General features: G+C 43.2%; 3 protein-coding genes across 3 annotated transcripts; 1 reads left to right on the plus strand and 2 right to left on the minus strand.

Moving 5' to 3' along the window:
- Positions 1 to 526: 526 nt before the first annotated feature.
- Positions 527 to 1,963, plus strand: LOC130426260 (protein FMC1 homolog). The gene is made up of 2 exons (XM_056752936.1): positions 527 to 688; positions 1,662 to 1,963. The coding sequence occupies exons 1-2, from the start codon at positions 560 to 562 to the stop codon at positions 1,863 to 1,865; spliced, it is 333 nt and encodes a 110-aa protein (XP_056608914.1). The 5' UTR covers positions 527 to 559; the 3' UTR covers positions 1,866 to 1,963.
- Positions 1,964 to 3,008: 1,045 nt separating this feature from the next.
- LOC130426253 (WW domain-binding protein 2-like) lies at positions 3,009 to 5,275 on the minus strand. The gene is made up of 8 exons (XM_056752929.1): positions 5,084 to 5,275; positions 4,486 to 4,594; positions 4,269 to 4,407; positions 4,054 to 4,146; positions 3,826 to 3,963; positions 3,658 to 3,738; positions 3,484 to 3,569; positions 3,009 to 3,401 (listed from the first exon to the last, which is right to left on the minus strand). The coding sequence occupies exons 1-8, from the start codon at positions 5,140 to 5,142 to the stop codon at positions 3,348 to 3,350; spliced, it is 759 nt and encodes a 252-aa protein (XP_056608907.1). The 5' UTR covers positions 5,143 to 5,275; the 3' UTR covers positions 3,009 to 3,347.
- Positions 5,276 to 8,724: 3,449 nt separating this feature from the next.
- Positions 8,725 to 20,826, minus strand: LOC130426250 (ribosomal RNA-processing protein 7 homolog A-like). The gene is made up of 7 exons (XM_056752924.1): positions 20,752 to 20,826; positions 20,246 to 20,388; positions 10,309 to 10,434; positions 10,096 to 10,219; positions 9,930 to 10,027; positions 9,596 to 9,818; positions 8,725 to 8,975 (listed from the first exon to the last, which is right to left on the minus strand). The coding sequence occupies exons 1-7, from the start codon at positions 20,807 to 20,809 to the stop codon at positions 8,890 to 8,892; spliced, it is 858 nt and encodes a 285-aa protein (XP_056608902.1). The 5' UTR covers positions 20,810 to 20,826; the 3' UTR covers positions 8,725 to 8,889.
- Positions 20,827 to 21,102: the final 276 nt, after the last annotated feature.

Raw genomic sequence — 21,102 nt, forward strand, 5'->3', positions numbered from 1 at the left:
CAAAATAATCTTGAACAGATACAATGGTAAAACAGATGTAAAATAAGTTCTCTTTCCGGCCAACACCAAATTCACAGAAATATGACAATATGAAATGTCACGTTTAAACTTTTCTAAAACAAGGTTAACAGGATCTATTCTATGCAAAACTGTTTGCGATACCTCCTTAATTTGATCGTTATTTTGCTTTTATCAATTGGTTAAGAGTCAGTTATCGTATATAAGACATACACTAAGCAGTGATAAAGTGTGAGTTCTATCCCTTGTGCTCACCGGCAGAGGGCAGCAGAGACACTCACATGAACACATTCAACCTTCACAATGACAACCGCGAGGAAAGGAGTGTATTCCACATTTAAAACTAACATGTAAAAGAGTGATATATTATTGAAACCTTTCTGTCGTGTCATAGGTTCTTAAATGATTTGTTTTAGTATTTAAGGACTTGTTGCGAGGCCCTCTTTGGTTCGGTTGATCTATGTTTGACTAGTTCTGTCTGTCCAGTGGTTTGTCTGTTTCTCAGTGTTTGACTGTTTCCGTCTGTCTGTCTCCGTTCGTGATGGCGGCTGTGACCTCTCCACTGCGCGCGTGCCGCGGTATATTGAGAGAGATTCGGCTCATGAAGGGTTCCGGTTACAGACACACAATCGTTTATAAATATGTGCTGGATCAGTTCAGAAGAAATCAGGTAATACCGCGATAACAGTGCGTGTGTGTGCGTGTGTGCGTGCGTGTGTGTGTGTGTGTGTGCGTGTGTGTGTGTGTGCGCGTGCGCGTTATGACTGTTTATGTACACAAGCATGCAGCTCGTGACCGTCGTCGCGTCAATTCATAATGAGTGTTTTGGTTAATGATTGTTATAAAGGTTGTCTTGACTTTACCGATATTTATATCTTTCCTGTAAAACACTACACACAACCCCCCAGAAATCAGTTCATGTCGGGCGACTTTTCTGTTTCACAAACAGTCAGAAGAATATAATAGAAATATCGTGAGTAAATGTAACAAATAAAGTCAAAAATAATGTGGAAAATCCAACGTCATTTGTCGCAGTTTAATAATGTCCTTAATCTTTGAGTCGATGTCTATCGGGTGATGTGACAGCAGGCGTCATCTTTGATTTTGAAGTATTGAGTGATTTGTGTCAGTCGACATCCAGCATAAGTTTTGACTGAACAGTTCTTTTGCAGTTGGGATGTTTTCATTCATTAATAAAAACTACCAACACAATAAACACATGATGTTTGGTTTTAAATCGAAGTAATCGAACAAACATTTCCATTGTTGTTGATTTTGGGTCATTATGAAATGTGCTGGAGTTTGTAGGATACCGTTTATCTGGTGATGACAGACTGACATGTTTGGCTTGTCTAACATGTGACATTCAGGCTTTATAATGTGTGTCAAGATGAACATGTCTCCTCAGAGAACCACTTGACTTCTATAGCACTTTACACAAAGAGCAGCTTTGCAGTAATAATCTCATCAAGAAATGATGTTTTATCGAGTTCTGCTGAGTTCAAGGTGTATATGTTGTATGTTTAGTGAATGTTATGTTTTATGATGTAGTAATTATTATGCCATTGTTCTTTATTCATTCAAGTGGTGAAACAAAGTGCTGCATTGAGTGACACACGTGTCTGTGCGCGTGCGCGTTTCAGGTGACAGGTGCGCAGTACTGCCGCGAGCGCATGGACGCTCTTCACACCGCGTGTACGTACCAGTGTCTGCTGACATCCACTCGAGAGCACCTGCAGCTGCACGAGGTGTATCACGCGCGAGGAGAGCGAGACACCGCGCAGATGGCCGGACTGGTGGGACTGCGACTCCCGACACAACCCGGAGGGAAGGGCTGGGAGACGTGAACACCACACGAACACTTGTGTGTGTGTGTGTGTGTGTGTTGACTGATTTGTAGTATAAGCTTGTACAAATCTATGAATAAAATTCACTTTAAAATATTGATATTGAGTGATGTTGCTGTTTTATAGGAAGTTTATTAATGCAAAGTTTCTCAGTCTCTTCTCAATTCTGTCCTCAGTTTCATTCATCATCACTGAAGATGTGTTTGTAAATCTGCCTTTCTTCAGTGGAGCACAAAAGAAGATATTTGGAGAAATGTCTCAGTGGTTTTGTGTTCATGCAAAGGGTTCAGTGTTGATTATCAAGATTCTTCAAAATATCATTTTATGCTCTAATGAAGAGAGGTGAGGATAAATAAATGATGACAGATCTGATGTGAGTGAGCTATCAATTTAACAACATGACATAATGAATCTGAAATGAGCTGGGAACCATTTGTTTGTGTTTTTGCTTAGAATGAAGACATTAGTTGACGTTGAATTCTGAGAATGATGTTAATCATGTTTATATTAATGAAGCTTTGGGTGTCCTGATGAAATCAATGCAAATATATTTCAATATGATGAACTGCACTGAAGATTTACTGTCAAGTCTAATATCACTGGTAAAAAAATATGGCACATTATTATTCACAAGACTTGCAATAACACACAAGTCACAATTCTTTTTTAATTGTGTAACCTTTATTTATTTAAAAGTAGCACGCATGGAGCATCAAACAGATGAGAAGCAAATCTGATCATTTTCAAGATGAATATAAGGGTTGAAGTGTTTTTTTTAAATATGGATCAACATCTTATGTTCAACACACGTGTGTTCTGCTGGTCTCGCACAATATCATCGATATTATCTCTGCACACCACAGTCGATCACAAATCTTGTCAATAATCTTTTCACCTCATTGTTATGTTGTCAGGTTGTTCGCACGTTGTATGTAGCTCTGCCTGTGTTTGTTTCTGAGTTCATTTATCTCATGAATAAATACTGACGTGAGCCAAAAGACCTCCGAGATCAGAGCGGGTTTAGTGTCAGCATCCCTGTGTTCTCTTACAGCACTAAGCAAAATATTTGATTTCTCTGAGCGCAAACTTGAAAACTGAAGCACTTTCAGTCTGAGCACAAAACATTTGTTGTAGCCTACTGTGTAGATTTCTCGTATTTATTAAACAACCGTCCAGTTCAAAAATAAGAATACACATCGTTTACACGCCACTTCTTACACACACACGCACTCTGAAGTCATCGAGAGAGAAAATGATTCATTTTTATCTTAAGTGTACAAAATCTCAAAAGCATTACATCTGGATTACATCATATTATTATTATTATTATTACATCATGACAGATATGCACCGTTAGCAGAAACAGAAATCCTAGAAAGGGTTAATTGTTAAATTAGAGTGAAATCTGTGTCTTGTTAATGGAAATATAAAAGTGTGTCTGTATCCAACACACACATTCAGATGACATCATGAAGACGTGCTTCAGTTGTTCTTCTTGTTTGGGTATTCTGGTGGATAATACGGAGGAGGTTGATCCTGAAGAACATGTAGGAACAAACATGAAAACAACACCACAAAAGCTTGACTGTGTGAGCACTGAGCTGAGCATGTGTCTCACCGTGGGCATGTAGACGCCGTGAGGGTTGCTGGGATTGTAAAAGGCACTGCTGGCCGCCTCTGCAGCCTTGGCGTTACCCGGAGCGACTGTGAGAAAGAGAAGAGAAGACCGACACCCAGTGAGCCGCCCACTCTCTGAATCAGTGCTGTGTGTCTGAGCTGAAAGTGTTTGTACCTGGAGGGACACACCAGTCCTGAGGAGGTCCGGGGTATGGGGGGGGCGGGGGCATGTACACAGGAGCACTGGGATACACACCTGGAATACACACACACACACACGTTACAGGAGATGTCATTGACGACACACAGAACGTTCTTTAAAAGATGTCTGAGAGCAGGTGACCTGGGGGGTGGGTGAAGCCGGCCTGTGGCATGCTGGGATACGGGTACGGCTGCGGCATGACGGGACTCGCGTATCCATTCATCCCTCCGGCCAATCCGAACGCTCCGTTACTGTTATAACTCACAGGGGCCCGAGACGCTGCAAAACACACACACACGTCAAGACACCGTCATAAACCATGATCTGAAAGTACACGGCTTGTGACATCGCTCATGATGAATGTCTCACCGTTACTGGCCAGTTTAAAGAGATGTTGTCCCAGCTCGATGGCGCCTCCACTCGGGAAACACATCTTGAAGTTTGCTTGACCTTCCCAGCCACCTGACACAAACACACACACTCATTGTGGCGCTGCACAAACAAATCGGCTTATGACACCTAAGTATTCCATTCAAAAGTGATGTGGTACACAAAGCCAGGTGCATGCTGGGTAAGGGGCGTACCTCCGGCCTCAGCTTTGATCAGGCCCTGGATGTAGTTTGCAGCAAACACGGGCTGTTCAATACTGCAGTTCTTCATCAGGTAATACGGAAACATGAAGGAGCAGAACTTCTCTTTCATGTGACTGCTCACAAACAACACCTGAAACACACACACACACACATGAGTCTGGGCACTGATTACCCAGAATTCAGTGGGTGACCGTAGATGATTCATTACTCTGTATTGGGTGAGGTAGACGGAGCCCTTCTTGGTTCCCCTGAAGACTTCGTTCTTGGGAGTGACATCACTGAAGGAGAGCTCCACGTTTTTACAGTCTCGTAAGATGCTGAAAGAGGGGAACGCAGACAGGAAGTGATGTCACACTGTATTGACAAACACTCGCTTCTGCTTCAGAAAACATCCAAGCTTATGAAACACAACATTGAGGAGGTATACACACACACACACACACACACGCACGCACAAACCCTTTACCAATATGTAACACTCCTATTAGGCTGAAAAATCACTATATAAACAAACACAGTTATTTGGCATGTAAAAATAAATTAATACAATGAATACATCCTGACACACACAAACAAAATCACATCAAATAATCACCATCATCGTATAGAAGTCTCAGAATGATCTGTGTGTGTGTGTGTATACATTGAGTAAGTGTGTATGTTACTGTACATTATAGTAATGTGTGTGTGTGTTGTTGTATATTTTATGATATAATAGTAAAGATGTTTGTTATCTATGTTGTTAGTGTTGTGTTGTTAGTATTATGTGATGTTGTGTGAATCATGTGATGTTTGTGTGTGTGTACCTTTCTCCGGTGTTGATCAGAACTCCTCCGTTAGGATGGTGATTGCTGTTCAGCGCCATATCGAGTGTATTCTGGTGTGTGTCTGTGTGTGTGTGTTTGAGAGAGTGTGTTTATTAAATGTGTTTAATCTATGACAGATGAGCTCGAAAAACAATTGCGCACTTCTCTTCCTGCACTGTGAGACTCCGCCCCTTCCTGAGACGCACCGATCACATGTGCTGTGACGTCACCACGCACGAAGCGTCTCGACATTAAATAAAGTCTCCCTTAAAGTCTCTCCTAATCTTAAAAAATGTGAATTCTTTTCCCTTAAAAATTGTTCAGCGTCTTCAATCAATGGTATTGCTGTTAAAACGTGTCACATATTTGGGTATACAGATAATTAAAGATAACCTCAGGTAGGGGATTATTTGTTAAAGCGGAGGGTCTGTCTCGCCTCGCGTATGCTGCGCAGTCATTGTACATTGATAAGTCCACATGTAAACTAATCGATGGAATGCTATAATTTTCTATGGAAAAACAAACCTCATTATCTTAAGAAATCTGTGTTAATAAATTCTCACAATAAGGGTGGATTAAACTTCATTGATTGCAAAACAATGAATAATTCAATTAAAATCAACTGGCTCAGTCGATTTCTCAATAACCCTACTTCTATTTGGAATCTAATTCCCCTAATTTGCATTTTCACAATTTGGTGGCATAAAATTGGTTTTAATGTGCAATTATGATATTAAAAAACTTCCCCTCAAGCTCTCTGATTTTCACAAACCGGCTCTTTTTGCTTGGACTCTTATGTACAAACATAACTTTTCCCCTCATCGATGTTACATCTGGAATAATAAAAACATTCTATTTAAAAATAGGTCTTTGTTCTTGAAACAATGGTTCAGTGATGGAATATTCAATGTTGGCCAGCTCTTCAATAAGGTATTCAGAATTTCTCTCTAAATACAATATACCCTAACCCTAACCTTTGTTTTATTATTTTATTTATTTTTTTGTCTTGTCTGTTTCGAGCCATGGTAATGTTTTATTTTCTCTCTTTTCATTAATGTTAAGTTTCTGTTGTAACATTGTTTTGTTATAACAAAATGTTCAATAAAGCATTAATAAATAAATAAATAAAGTCTCCCTGTGGTGAAAGTCAAGGTTTTAATGTTGCTTATTCGTGTATGGAGCGGTTTCCCAGACAGAGATGAGCTTAAACCAGAACTGGGCCTTAGGTATTTTATTTTATTAATGGCTGTAATACACCACAAGACTTTTAAAATCCGAACCGATTAAAAAAATCTAGACATCACTGGCCAAACGACGGAATCCAATGTCGTGGTTTAAGGGATCTCGTGTTCTGCTTCTCCTCAGTGATTTCTACATGAAGTTATTTAAGAACTGTTACAATATAGTTCAATTTATTTGACTCTGTGGTTAAGACCGATCTGACTCCAATTTCAATATAATATAAAATAACTTATATGTCATCTCAAGTGTACCTGTTGATCAAAGTTAATTTATCTATAAATCTCCATACTTTAATATTTATGATATATAGTTATTCTCTCGATTGGGACCTGCAGTCGCTCAGAGATTCACGCCGGCCGGGCTCATGGATCTCACGGACACAAAACGGTCAGTTCTGATCTCTAGTCAGAGGTTGTCAGGTAAACTAATATCATTAAGTTTGGCCGCGATATGCTTGCTCAGAAACATAACAATAGTTATTTTAGTCACGATCATGCAATTTGCTAGGCCAGATGATAGGTGGAAATCATGTGAGCTTTAGCAATGCTCCTTTTATAATAAAAATCTAGTATATTCTAGCCCTACCTATCCTGACACATCGATTTTGCGGTAACAGAACGGGTTCCTTTCAATCTATTTGTAATAACAAACTTTGAAGAATTCAGATAATATCAACAATAACAATTTATTATACCAGGCAGGCACAACATTAATTAAAATCATAGAATGCATATACAAAGAAATTTCTTATTTAATAAGCAAAGATTATTAACTTAGTATAAGAATAAAATAAAACCACAAAGTTTATCATACCTGGTAAAATTGAGACACACATTTGCAGTGTGGGAAGTTCTGTTTACAGAAGCTTCAGTGAGTCTTTTGCCAATTCACCTTATATACCCAGATGTAACAAAGCCAATGGTCAGCGAGAAACTTGATTTGTTTGTTTTCTCGTCACTGAAGAGAACATCAAATGAGATCTCAATCTACATGTAAACAGGATTCCATGAAGAGAACATCAAATGAGATCTCAATCTATATGTAAACAGGCTTCCCTGAGAAAGTCACACCTCTTTGAGGAGTGCAGGTGATGCATTAGAGTTAAACAGTTTTAATATACTCTGTTAGATTTGAAAGAACTAGACCTTTTTAGCCATCACACCATGACCTTTAAAACAATACCAAACATGAATCATCAAAACTTCATACTATGACAATAAATGATATACACAGAATAAAGCGTAAGCATTTTCCAAGTGATCAGGGCGTGAAGAGATGAAGGGGAGAGGTGTGATAAGAAGAGGGGGTTCAATTCCTGGGCATCAAAAACCCCTGAGGGGAGGGAAGGATATCATTCCTCAGAATCTAGCAACAAATGGGGTTTGATTGTTTTCTGTCTTAGCATCACAAACAACCTTAGATCTTAGGACTTTTCCAGCTGCCTTACATCACACACTTGCAGACTTTTTGAAAGTTTCAGATAGAAACACATGAACTGATCAAATCTGCACACAGACACAGACTTTCTGCAACATGTCCAGAAAATCTGAGCAAAGGTCTTGTGGTGAATTTCAGCCTTAACTCAGACCTATTGTCAGTCGATTTGGTTTCATAAAGTAAACTTAAATTAGTTTGAACTCAGTTGCTATGGCAGTGTATGCGGGGAAACTAGTTCTGCAGCAGGTTACCTGTCAGGCTACAAGACTTTTGCTCACATTTTCAATCTGGACTTGTTGCAGAAAGTCTTTTATCAGATTTTATCGCGTAGTGTGTGATGCCCTGTTTTTCTCTACAAACTTTCAAAAAGTCTGCAAGTGTGTGATGCCTAGTCTAGTCAATTGTCTTTTTTTTAATAGGCTTAGATTTGAAAAGTCTTGTAGTTTTTTTATTTATTCAAGGCGGATGCATCACAAATACTCTTGTAGTGTATTCCAGCCTAACTATAATCAATGCACAGAGCTCACATGATTGAATGGAGGCGGGGACTAAAGTCCTTATTCATGAATAAGCAAGGCTGTACAGTTCCATTAAAGTAATTTTAAGGCATGAAGAAATGATCATCACAGAACAAAACTTCTACATGAGCTACCTTAATGCTTAAACACGAGTTTAAGTGATAAAATGATGTTATGCAGTGGGACTTAAAATTTACAGGCAAAACACAGACAGTCCAAAACAAATAATGACATCATTGATGGTGGATGAAGCCACCATGAAAAAAATATTTGTAGTGTTTAATATGATTCATTTGATTTCTTGAAGTAAACTGTAGTAAATACTGCACTCATATGTACTACGGTGATGTAAAGATACTTTAATTATAGTAAAAGTGTAGTGATGTCATGAGAGTTTTGTTGATGTTTAGATTTTGACATCAGAAAGCTTAGAGTATTTGAGAGTGGGGTTTAAACTTCTTTATTTAAGTCGCACAATTTAGAACAACTGTAGTACAAAAAACTCACACAAATAGGAAAATTCAACAGAACGCCTTCAGAGTTTGTGTTAACAGAGATGATGTCATATGTTATAAGTATAGCGTGCAGGGGAATGTGGGTAAATGTTTGTTAGTAGGGTTTGAATTTCCTCTGCGCTCGCAGTAAAGCAATTTTCTGTTTGTCTTCTTCAAACTTCTTCCTCAGCTCAGCGAGATCTGAAACACATGGATGAGTGACAGGTCAGCAGGGGACATTAGACCTGTAGCCAGCCTAGTGGTCCTTCTTCTCAAGAAGTGGACCTTTCGCCCTTTCCCCACATTTACTATTTAATTATGAGGTTCATTTTTGGTGACTTTTTATGCTCAAATGTTGTGCTGGATTATCTTGTCTTCTGGCATGTCAACAATCAGTAATATTGTAATGTTATGCACAAAATGTGTTTTTTTCATCAAATGTCCCAGAACAACACAAGGCAGGTTCTGTCCAGAGATCTATATTAACTCCTCCCCTTTAACTGTCAGTCGGCTGCCAGTTCCATTTCAAAATGCAACGGTTGTTTTTATACATCCAATCAAATCGCAGAGAACGACGAAAGCTACGCCCACAATTTTTCTCATCAGAAATGGCTTTTAACTCAGAAATGCGTCAAAATACAGAAGTAAAAATGATCGCAACTTCCTGTTAACAGGGACTTTCAAATAAAAAGACTTCCCCAAATGTAACAAGGTTTGTGATTTAAAAGAGACTTTTTTATCAGGCTACAATAATAAACAAACAAAACTTAATTCTGCCCCTCTGAGGGTGAGGGGTGGGCTACGGGCCTGTCATCACTTACGTTCTTTCTGAGTGTTTCTGTGCTGCCACGAGTAAAAGTTCACCAGCTCCTTCCGTTCGCTCTTGGCTTTTTCTTTCCGAAGCGTTTTCTCATTGGCCGCCTGGCTGTGTGGGCGGGCCTTAACGCCACGAATGCCCTTCTTCACTTTGACCCAGCCCTCCTCCTCCTCCTCCTCCTGCTCCTCCTCCTCCTCCACCTCCTCCGCCACCTTCAGACGCTCCTCCTAACAAACACACCTCATCCATGATCAAAGGGCAATCAAATGAAGCGAGGTCAGAGGTCGATCAGTTGACCAATCACAGTGAAGCATTTCTAAGCGTGTCTGTGATGTCACCTCTTTCTTTTGTCTGTCAAACTCATTCATGAAGTCATCGACGGCTGTTTGCAGAGTCTGACCTGGAATCACTGATTGTGAATACTGCTCGATCCACTCTACAGGTACACAATCATCATTATGTGATGTCACACAACACAAACACACACTTGTGGGTGTGACTCACTGTCAATGCCGGTTTTGACGGGCCGTTCTTTAGTGGAGACGATGAGTGGGCTGCTCTGTGGGTGACACTTCACTGCTGTCACACTGGAGGCCTTTTTAAACACCACATACCCCACTCTGAAACACTACACACATACACACACATTAGTCAGTGTAATGTGATGTTCCTCGGTGTGTTATGGTGTGTGTGTGTGTGAGTGAGTGTGTGCGTTACATATTTCTCTGGAGGTCTGAAGAGTTTGGACAGGTTACTGGAGCTGGATTTACTCTCTCCTGGTCTCTCACACAGCTCTACAGACTCGATTGCTCCAAACTGCTGGAACATATCTGTGACCACACTCTAACAACAACACAACACAACAACTGTGAGAATACACACACATCTCAATATGCTCAGAACTAAATAAAGTCATCAGCAGATCAGCAGTGTCTTGTGATGTCTAATAAGTGCACTGAACTTAAGTTACTGCATGAAGCTATCTGTGCACATGTTTCAGCTCTGCCACAAAGACCACTGACAAACCTGCCTGTGTGCAGTGTGTGTGTTGTGTACCTGTGTGCAGTGTGTGTGTTGTGTACCTGTGTGCAGTGTGTGTGTTGTGTACCTGTGTGCATTGTGTGTGTTGTGTACCTGTGTGCAGTGTGTGTGTTGTGTACCTGTGTGCAGTGTGTGTGTTGTGTACCTGTGTGCAGTATGGAGGGATGTTGAGGATGAAGAGTGTTCTGTTGTGTGTGTGTTGTGTACCTGTGTGCAGTATGGAGGGATGTTGAGGATGAAGAGTGTTCTGTTGTGTGTGTGTGTGTTGTGTACCTGTGTGCAGTATGGAGGGATGTTGAGGATGAAGAGTGTTCTGTTGTGTGTGTGTGTGTTGTGTGTGTGTTGGTTGTGTGCTTGTGTGTTGTGTGTGTGTTGTGTACCTGTGTGCAGTATGGAGGGATGTTGAGGATGAAGAGTGTTCTGTTGTGTGTGTGTGTGTGTTGTGTACCTGTGTGCAGTATGGAGGGATGTTGAGGATGAAGAGTGTTATGTTGTGTGTGTTGTGTACCTGTGTGCAGTATGGAGGGATGTTGAGGATGAAGAGTGTTCTGTTGTGTGTGTGTGTGTGTTGTGTACCTGTGTGCAGTATGGAGGGATGTTGAGGATGAAGGCTGTTCTGTTGTGTGTGTGTTGTGTACCTGTGTGCAGTATGGAGGGATGTTGAGGATGAAGAGTGTTCTGTTGTGTGTGTATTGTGTACCTGTGTGCAGTATGGAGGGATGTTGAGGATGAAGAGTGTTCTGTTGTGTGTGTGTTGTGTACCTGTGTGCAGTATGGAGGGATGTTGAGGATGAAGAGTGTTCTGTTGTGTGTGTGTTGTGTACCTGTGTGCAGTATGGAGGGATGTTCAGGATGAAGAGTGTTCTGTTGTGTGTGTGTGTTGTGTACCTGTGTGCAGTATGGAGGGATGTTGAGGATGAAGAGTGTTCTGTTGTGTGTGTGTTGTGTACCTGTGTGCAGTATGGAGGGATGTTGAGGATGAAGAGTGTTCTGTTGTGTGTGTGTTGTGTACCTGTGTGCAGTATGGAGGGATGTTGAGGATGAAGAGTGTTCTGTTGTGTGTGTGTGTGTGTTGTGTACCTGTGTGCAGTATGGAGGGATGTTGAGGATGAAGAGTGTTCTGTTGTGTGTGTGTGTTGTGTACCTGTGTGCAGTATGGAGGGATGTTGAGGATGAAGAGTGTTCTGTTGTGTGTGTGTGTGTTGTGTACCTGTGTGCAGTATGGAGGGATGTTGAGGATGAAGAGTGTTCTGTTGTGTGTGTGTTGTGTACCTGTGTGCAGTATGGAGGGATGTTGAGGATGAAGAGTGTTCTGTTGTGTGTGTGTGTGTGTTGTGTACCTGTGTGCAGTATGGAGGGATGTTGAGGATGAAGAGTGTTCTGTTGTGTGTGTGTTGTGTACCTGTGTGCAGTATGGAGGGATGTTGAGGATGAAGAGTGTTCTGTTGTGTGTGTGTTGTGTACCTGTGTGCAGTATGGAGGGATGTTGAGGATGAAGAGTGTTCTGTTGTGTGTGTGTTGTGTACCTGTGTGCAGTATGGAGGGATGTTGAGGATGAAGTGTGTTCTGTTGTGTGTGTGTTGTGTACCTGTGTGCAGTATGGAGGGATGTTGAGGATGAAGAGTGTTCTGTTGTGTGTGTGTGTGTGTTGTGTACCTGTGTGCAGTATGGAGGGATGTTGAGGATGAAGAGTGTTATGTTGTGTGTGTTGTGTACCTGTGTGCAGTATGGAGGGATGTTGAGGATGAAGAGTGTTCTGTTGTGTGTGTGTGTGTGTTGTGTACCTGTGTGCAGTATGGAGGGATGTTGAGGATGAAGAGTGTTCTGTTGTGTGTGTGTGTGTTGTGTGTGTGTTGTGTACCTGTGTGCAGTATGGAGGGATGTTGAGGATGAAGGGTGTTCTGTTGTGTGTGTGTTGTGTACCTGTGTGCAGTATGGAGGGATGTTGAGGATGAAGAGTGTTCTGTTGTGTGTGTATTGTGTACCTGTGTGCAGTATGGAGGGATGTTGAGGATGAAGAGTGTTCTGTTGTGTGTGTGTTGTGTACCTGTGTGCAGTATGGAGGGATGTTGAGGATGAAGAGTGTTCTGTTGTGTGTGTGTTGTGTACCTGTGTGCAGTATGGAGGGATGTTCAGGATGAAGAGTGTTCTGTTGTGTGTGTGTTGTGTACCTGTGTGCAGTATGGAGGGATGTTGAGGATGAAGAGTGTTCTGTTGTGTGTGTGTTGTGTACCTGTGTGCAGTATGGAGGGATGTTGAGGATGAAGAGTGTTCTGTTGTGTGTGTGTTGTGTACCTGTGTGCAGTATGGAGGGATGTTGAGGATGAAGAGTGTTCTGTTGTGTGTGTGTGTGTTGTGTACCTGTGTGCAGTATGGAGGGATGTTGAGGATGAAGAGTGTTCTGTTGTGTGTGTGTGTTGTGTACCTGTGTGCAGTATGGAGGGATGTTGAGGATGAAGAGTGTTCTGTTGTGTGTGTGTGTGTTGTGTACCTGTGTGCAGTATGGAGGGATGTTGAGGATGAAGAGTGTTCTGTTGTGTGTGTGTTGTGTACCTGTGTGCAGTATGGAGGGATGTTGAGGATGAAGAGTGTTCTGTTGTGTGTGTGTGTGTGTTGTGTACCTGTGTGCAGTATGGAGGGATGTTGAGGATGAAGAGTGTTCTGTTGTGTGTGTGTTGTGTACCTGTGTGCAGTATGGAGGGATGTTGAGGATGAAGAGTGTTCTGTTGTGTGTGTGTTGTGTACCTGTGTGCAGTATGGAGGGATGTTGAGGATGAAGAGTGTTCTGTTGTGTGTGTGTGTTGTGTACCTGCGTGCAGTATGGAGGGATGTTGAGGATGAAGAGTGTTCTGTTGTGTGTGTGTGTTGTGTACCTGTGTGCAGTATGGAGGGATGTTGAGGATGAAGAGTGTTCTGTTGTGTGTGTGTTGTGTACCTGTGTGCAGTATGGAGGGATGTTGAGGATGAAGAGTGTTCTGTTGTGTGTGTGTTGTGTACCTGTGTGCAGTATGGAGGGATGTTGAGGATGAAGAGTGTTCTGTTGTGTGTGTGTGTGTTGTGTACCTGTGTGCAGTATGGAGGGATGTTGAGGATGAAGAGTGTTCTGTTGTGTGTGTGTGTTGTGTACCTGTGTGCAGTATGGAGGGATGTTGAGGATGAAGAGTGTTCTGTTGTGTGTGTGTGTGTTGTGTACCTGTGTGCAGTATGGAGGGATGTTGAGGATGAAGAGTGTTCTGTTGTGTGTGTGTTGTGTACCTGTGTGCAGTATGGAGGGATGTTGAGGATGAAGAGTGTTCTGTTGTGTGTGTGTGTGTTGTGTACCTGTGTGCAGTATGGAGGGATGTTGAGGATGAAGAGTGTTCTGTTGTGTGTGTGTTGTGTACCTGTGTGCAGTATGGAGGGATGTTGAGGATGAAGAGTGTTCTGTTGTGTGTGTGTTGTGTACCTGTGTGCAGTATGGAGGGATGTTGAGGATGAAGAGTGTTCTGTTGTGTGTGTGTTGTGTACCTGTGTGCAGTATGGAGGGATGTTGAGGATGAAGAGTGTTCTGTTGTGTGTGTGTTGTGTACCTGTGTGCAGTATGGAGGGATGTTGAGGATGAAGAGTGTTCTGTTGTGTGTGTGTGTGTGTTGTGTACCTGTGTGCAGTATGGAGGGATGTTGAGGATGAAGAGTGTTATGTTGTGTGTGTTGTGTACCTGTGTGCAGTATGGAGGGATGTTGAGGATGAAGAGTGTTCTGTTGTGTGTGTGTGTGTGTTGTGTACCTGTGTGCAGTATGGAGGGATGTTGAGGATGAAGAGTGTTCTGTTGTGTGTGTGTGTGTGTTGTGTACCTGTGTGCAGTATGGAGGGATGTTGAGGATGAAGAGTGTTCTGTTGTGTGTGTGTTGTGTACCTGTGTGCAGTATGGAGGGATGTTGAGGATGAAGAGTGTTCTGTTGTGTGTGTGTTGTGTACCTGTGTGCAGTATGGAGGGATGTTGAGGATGAAGAGTGTTCTGTTGTGTGTGTGTTGTGTACCTGTGTGCAGTATGGAGGGATGTTGAGGATGAAGAGTGTTCTGTTGTGTGTGTGTTGTGTACCTGTGTGCAGTATGGAGGGATGTTCAGGATGAAGAGTGTTCTGTTGTGTGTGTGTTGTGTACCTGTGTGCAGTATGGAGGGATGTTGAGGATGAAGAGTGTTCTGTTGTGTGTGTGTGTTGTGTACCTGTGTGCAGTATGGAGGGATGTTGAGGATGAAGAGTGTTCTGTTGTGTGTGTGTGTTGTGTACCTGTGTGCAGTATGGAGGGATGTTGAGGATGAAGAGTGTTCTGTTGTGTGTGTGTGTGTTGTGTACCTGTGTGCAGTATGGAGGGATGTTGAGGATGAAGAGTGTTCTGTTGTGTGTGTGTGTTGTGTACCTGTGTGCAGTATGGAGGGATGTTGAGGATGAAGAGTGTTCTGTTGTGTGTGTGTGTGTTGTGTACCTGTGTGCAGTATGGAGGGATGTTGAGGATGAAGAGTGTTCTGTTGTGTGTGTGTTGTGTACCTGTGTGCAGTATGGAGGGATGTTGAGGATGAAGAGTGTTCTGTTGTGTGTGTGTGTGTTGTGTACCTGTGTGCAGTATGGAGGGATGTTGAGGATGAAGAGTGTTCTGTTGTGTGTGTGTTGTGTACCTGTGTGCAGTATGGAGGGATGTTGAGGATGAAGAGTGTTCTGTTGTGTGTGTGTTGTGTACCTGTGTGCAGTATGGAGGGATGTTGAGGATGAAGAGTGTTCTGTTGTGTGTGTGTGTTGTGTACCTGTGTGCAGTATGGAGGGATGTTGAGGATGAAGAGTGTTCTGTTGTGTGTGTGTGTTGTGTACCTGTGTGCAGTATGGAGGGATGTTGAGGATGAAGAGTGTTCTGTTGTGTGTGTGTTGTGTACCTGTGTGCAGTATGGAGGGATGTTGAGGATGAAGAGTGTTCTGTTGTGTGTGTGTTGTGTACCTGTGTGCAGTATGGAGGGATGTTGAGGATGAAGAGTGTTCTGTTGTGTGTGTGTGTTGTGTACCTGTGTGCAGTATGGAGGGATGTTGAGGATGAAGAGTGTTCTGTTGTGTGTGTGTGTGTGTTGTGTACCTGTGTGCAGTATGGAGGGATGTTGAGGATGAAGAGTGTTCTGTTGTGTGTGTGTTGTGTACCTGTGTGCAGTATGGAGGGATGTTGAGGATGAAGAGTGTTCTGTTGTGTGTGTGTGTGTTGTGTACCTGTGTGCAGTATGGAGGGATGTTGAGGATGAAGAGTGTTCTGTTGTGTGTGTGTGTTGTGTACCTGTGTGCAGTATGGAGGGATGTTGAGGATGAAGAGTGTTCTGTTGTGTGTGTGTTGTGTACCTGTGTGCAGTATGGAGGGATGTTGAGGATGAAGAGTGTTCTGTTGTGTGTGTGTTGTGTACCTGTGTGCAGTATGGAGGGATGTTGAGGATGAAGAGTGTTCTGTTGTGTGTGTGTTGTGTACCTGTGTGCAGTATGGAGGGATGTTGAGGATGAAGAGTGTTCTGTTGTGTGTGTGTGTGTTGTGTACCTGTGTGCAGTATGGAGGGATGTTGAGGATGAAGAGTGTTCTGTTGTGTGTGTGTGTTGTGTACCTGTGTGCAGTATGGAGGGATGTTGAGGATGAAGAGTGTTCTGTGTGTGTGTGTGTGTGTGTGTTGTGTACCTGTGTGCAGTATGGAGGGATGTTGAGGATGAAGAGTGTTCTGTTGTGTGTGTGTGTTGTGTACCTGTGCAGTATGGAGGGATGTTGAGATGAAGAGTGTTCTGTTGTGTGTGTGTTGTGTACCTGTGTGCAGTATGGAGGGATGTTGAGGATGAAGAGTGTTCTGTTGTGTGTGTGTTGTGTACCTGTGTGCAGTATGGAGGGATGTTGAGGATGAAGAGTGTTCTGTTGTGTGTGTGTGTGTTGTGTACCTGTGTGCAGTATGGAGGGATGTTGAGGATGAAGAGTGTTCTGTTGTGTGTGTGTTGTGTACCTGTGTGCAGTATGGAGGGATGTTGAGGATGAAGAGTGTTCTGTTGTGTGTGTGTTGTGTACCTGTGTGCAGTATGGAGGGATGTTGAGGATGAAGAGTGTTCTGTTGTGTGTGTGTTGTGTACCTGTGTGCAGTATGGAGGGATGTTGAGGATGAAGAGTGTTCTGTTGTGTGTGTGTTGTGTACCTGTGTGCAGTATGGAGGGATGTTGTGGATGAAGAGTGTTCTGTTGTGTGTGTGTGTGTTGTGTACCTGTGTGCAGTATGGAGGGATGTTGAGGATGAAGAGTGTTCTGTTGTGTGTGTGTTGTGTACCTGTGTGCAGTATGGAGGGATGTTGAGGATGAAGAGTGTTCTGTTGTGTGTGTGTGTGTGTGTTGTGTACCTGTGTGCAGTATGGAGGGATGTTGAGGATGAAGAGTGTTCTGTTGTGTGTGTGTGTGTTGTGTACCTGTGTGCAGTATGGAGGGATGTTGAGGATGAAGAGTGTTCTGTTGTGTGTGTGTTGTGTACCTGTGTGCAGTATGGAGGGATGTTGAGGATGAAGAGTGTTCTGTTGTGTGTGTGTTGTGTACCTGTGTGCAGTATGGAGGGATGTTGAGGATGAAGAGTGTTCTGTTGTGTGTGTGTTGTGTACCTGTGTGCAGTATGGAGGGATGTTAAGGATGAAGAGTGTTCTGTTGTGTGTGTGTGTGTTGTGTACCTGTGTGCAGTATGGAGGGATGTTGAGGATGAAGAGTGTTCTGTTGTGTGTGTGTGTGTTGTGTGTGTGTTGGTTGTGTATGTGTGTTGTGTACCTGTGTGCAGTATGGAGGGATGTTGAGGATGAAGAGTTTTCTGTTGTGTGTGTGTGTGTTGTGTGTGTGTGTTGGTTGTGTGCTTGTGTGTTGTGTGTGTGTTGTGTGTGTGTTGTGTACCTGTGTGCAGTATGGAGGGATGTTGAGGATGAAGAGTGTTCTGTTGTGTGTGTGTGTTGTGTACCTGTGTGCAGTATGGAGGGATGTTGAGGATGAAGAGTGTTCTGTTGTGTGTGTGTGTGTTGTGTACCTGTGTGCAGTATGGAGGGATGTTGAGGATGAAGAGTGTTCTGTTGTGTGTGTGTGTGTTGTGTACCTGTGTGCAGTATGGAGGGATGTTGAGGATGAAGAGTGTTCTGCTGTGTGTGTGTGTGTTGTGTACCTGTGTGCAGTATGGAGGGATGTTGAGGATGAAGAGTGTTCTGTTGTGTGTGTGTTGTGTACCTGTGTGCAGTATGGAGGGATGTTGAGGATGAAGAGTGTTCTGTTGTGTGTGTGTTGTGTACCTGTGTGCAGTATGGAGGGATGTTGAGGATGAAGAGTGTTCTGTTGTGTGTGTGTGTGTGTTGTGTACCTGTGTGCAGTATGGAGGGATGTTGAGGATGAAGAGTGTTCTGTTGTGTGTGTGTGTGTTGTGTACCTGTGTGCAGTATGGAGGGATGTTGAGGATGAAGAGTGTTCTGTTGTGTGTGTGTGTGTGTTGTGTACCTGTGTGCAGTATGGAGGGATGTTGAGGATGAAGAGTGTTCTGTTGTGTGTGTGTGTTGTGTACCTGTGTGCAGTATGGAGGGATGTTGAGGATGAAGAGTGTTCTGTTGTGTGTGTGTGTGTTGTGTACCTGTGTGCAGTATGGAGGGATGTTGAGGATGAAGAGTGTTCTGTTGTGTGTGTGTTGTGTACCTGTGTGCAGTATGGAGGGATGTTGAGGATGAAGAGTGTTCTGTTGTGTGTGTGTTGTGTACCTGTGTGCAGTATGGAGGGATGTTGAGGATGAAGAGTGTTCTGTTGTGTGTGTGTTGTGTACCTGTGTGCAGTATGGAGGGATGTTGAGGATGAAGAGTGTTCTGTTGTGTGTGTGTTGTGTACCTGTGTGCAGTATGGAGGGATGTTGTGGATGAAGAGTGTTCTGTTGTGTGTGTGTGTGTTGTGTACCTGTGTGCAGTATGGAGGGATGTTGAGGATGAAGAGTGTTCTGTTGTGTGTGTGTTGTGTACCTGTGTGCAGTATGGAGGGATGTTGAGGATGAAGAGTGTTCTGTTGTGTGTGTGTGTTGTGTACCTGTGTGCAGTATGGAGGGATGTTGAGGATGAAGAGTGTTCTGTTGTGTGTGTGTGTGTTGTGTACCTGTGTGCAGTATGGAGGGATGTTGAGGATGAAGAGTGTTCTGTTGTGTGTGTGTGTGTGTGTTGTGTGTGTGTTGGTTGTGTGTGTGTGTTGTGTACCTGTGTGCAGTATGGAGAAATGTTGAGGATGAAGAGTGTTCTGTTGTGTGTGTGTGTTGTGTACCTGTGTGCAGTATGGAGGGATGTTGAGGATGAAGAGTGTTCTGTTGTGTGTGTGTGTGTGTGTTGTGTGTGTGTTGGTTGTGTGTGTGTGTTGTGTACCTGTGTGCAGTATGGAGGGATGTTGAGGATGAAGAGTGTTCTGTTGTGTGTGTGTTGTGTACCTGTGTGCAGTATGGAGGGATGTTGAGGATGAAGAGTGTTCTGTTGTGTGTGTGTGTGTTGTGTACCTGTGTGCAGTATGGAGGGATGTTGAGGATGAAGAGTGTTCTGTTGTGTGTGTGTTGTGTACCTGTGTGCAGTATGGAGGGATGTTGAGGATGAAGAGTGTTCTGTTGTGTGTGTGTTGTGTACCTGTGTGCAGTATGGAGGGATGTTGAGGATGAAGAGTGTTCTGTTGTGTGTGTGTTGTGTACCTGTGTGCAGTATGGAGGGATGTTGAGGATGAAGAGTGTTCTGTTGTGTGTGTGTTGTGTACCTGTGTGCAGTATGGAGGGATGTTGTGGATGAAGAGTGTTCTGTTGTGTGTGTGTGTGTTGTGTACCTGTGTGCAGTATGGAGGGATGTTGAGGATGAAGAGTGTTCTGTTGTGTGTGTGTGGTGTACCTGTGTGCAGTATGGAGGGATGTTGAGGATGAAGAGTGTTCTGTTGTGTGTGTGTTGTGTACCTGTGTGCAGTATGGAGGGATGTTGAGGATGAAGAGTGTTCTGTTGTGTGTGTGTTGTGTACCTGTGTGCAGTATGGAGGGATGTTGTGGATGAAGAGTGTTCTGTTGTGTGTGTGTGTGTTGTGTACCTGTGTGCAGTATGGAGGGATGTTCAGGATGAAGAGTGTTCTGTTGTGTGTGTGTTGTGTACCTGTGTGCAGTATGGAGGGATGTTGAGGATGAAGAGTGTTCTGTTGTGTGTGTGTGGTGTACCTGTGTGCAGTATGGAGGGATGTTGAGGATGAAGAGTGTTCTGTTGTGTGTGTGTGTGTGTGTGTGTGTGTGTTGTGTACCTGTGTGCAGTATGGAGGGATGTTGAGGATGAAGAGTGTTCTGTTGTGTGTGTGTGTGTTGTGTACCTGTGTGCAGTATGGAGGGATGTTGAGGATGAAGAGTGTTCTGTTGTGTGTGTGTTGTGTACCTGTGTGCAGTATGGAGGGATGTTGAGGATGAAGAGTGTTCTGTTGTGTGTGTGTTGTGTACCTGTGTGCAGTATGGAGGGATGTTGTGGATGAAGAGTGTTCTGTTGTGTGTGTGTTGTGTACCTGTGTGCAGTATGGAGGGATGTTGAGGATGAAGAGTGTTCTGTTGTGTGTGTGTGTGTGTTGTGTACCTGTGTGCAGTATGGAGGGATGTTGAGGATGAAGAGTGTTCTGTCTTGAGGTCTGTTGATGTTTTTCTCGGATCGGACTCGATGTTCTTTAACACACAGCTGATGAGCTGCAGCATCTTCTTCTCTGAACTTCAGTGACAACACTGACAAACAAAACAAACCACAAAAGAGTTTCTGTAAAGAGCTGAAACACAGTCTGTCTGTCTATCTGTGTCTGTCTGTCTGTGTCTGTCTGTCTGTCTGTCTGTCTGTCTGTGTCTGTCTGTCTGTCTGTCTGTCTGTCTGTCTGTGTCTGTCTGTCTGTCTGTGTCTGTCTGTCTGTCTGTCTGTCTGTGTCTGTCTGTCTGTCTGTAGTCCGCGTATACTGTGCAGTGAGACCAAACACATTCTGAATCAGGTCATCTCGCGATGTTTTCATTTACATCGTTTGTTTTAGTTATAAAGACTTGCGGCCCCTTCCGAACCCAAAGGCGATATATTTATTGTTAACATTGTATTAGAAATACCTGTAAAACCTCCTGGAATAACAGTCGCGTGCTCGCTGCCGGACGCCGCCATCTTCATTCACGCCAACAGTCCTCGCGGAAACCGTGACGCGCTCCGGATACTGTAGTTCTTTAACTTTAGGACTACAAATACTTGTTTCTTTCTAATTAAAGACATATACTTCTCTAAATGTTGTTTTTTTAGCTGCTCGGATGGGATCCTTATACAAGTTCATAATAAATGGTAACAGTGATAATAAAACAATATAATGAAGTAGATTTATGGAGATGGTGGTCTAGTGGGTTAAACCACTGAACTGGTAATCAAAGGTTGCTGGTTCGATCCCAGCAGTCACCACCAGTGTGTCCTTG

This window comes from Triplophysa dalaica, chromosome 7 (assembly GCF_015846415.1).
Source record: "Triplophysa dalaica isolate WHDGS20190420 chromosome 7, ASM1584641v1, whole genome shotgun sequence".
Lineage (NCBI taxonomy): Eukaryota > Metazoa > Chordata > Actinopteri > Cypriniformes > Nemacheilidae > Triplophysa > Triplophysa dalaica.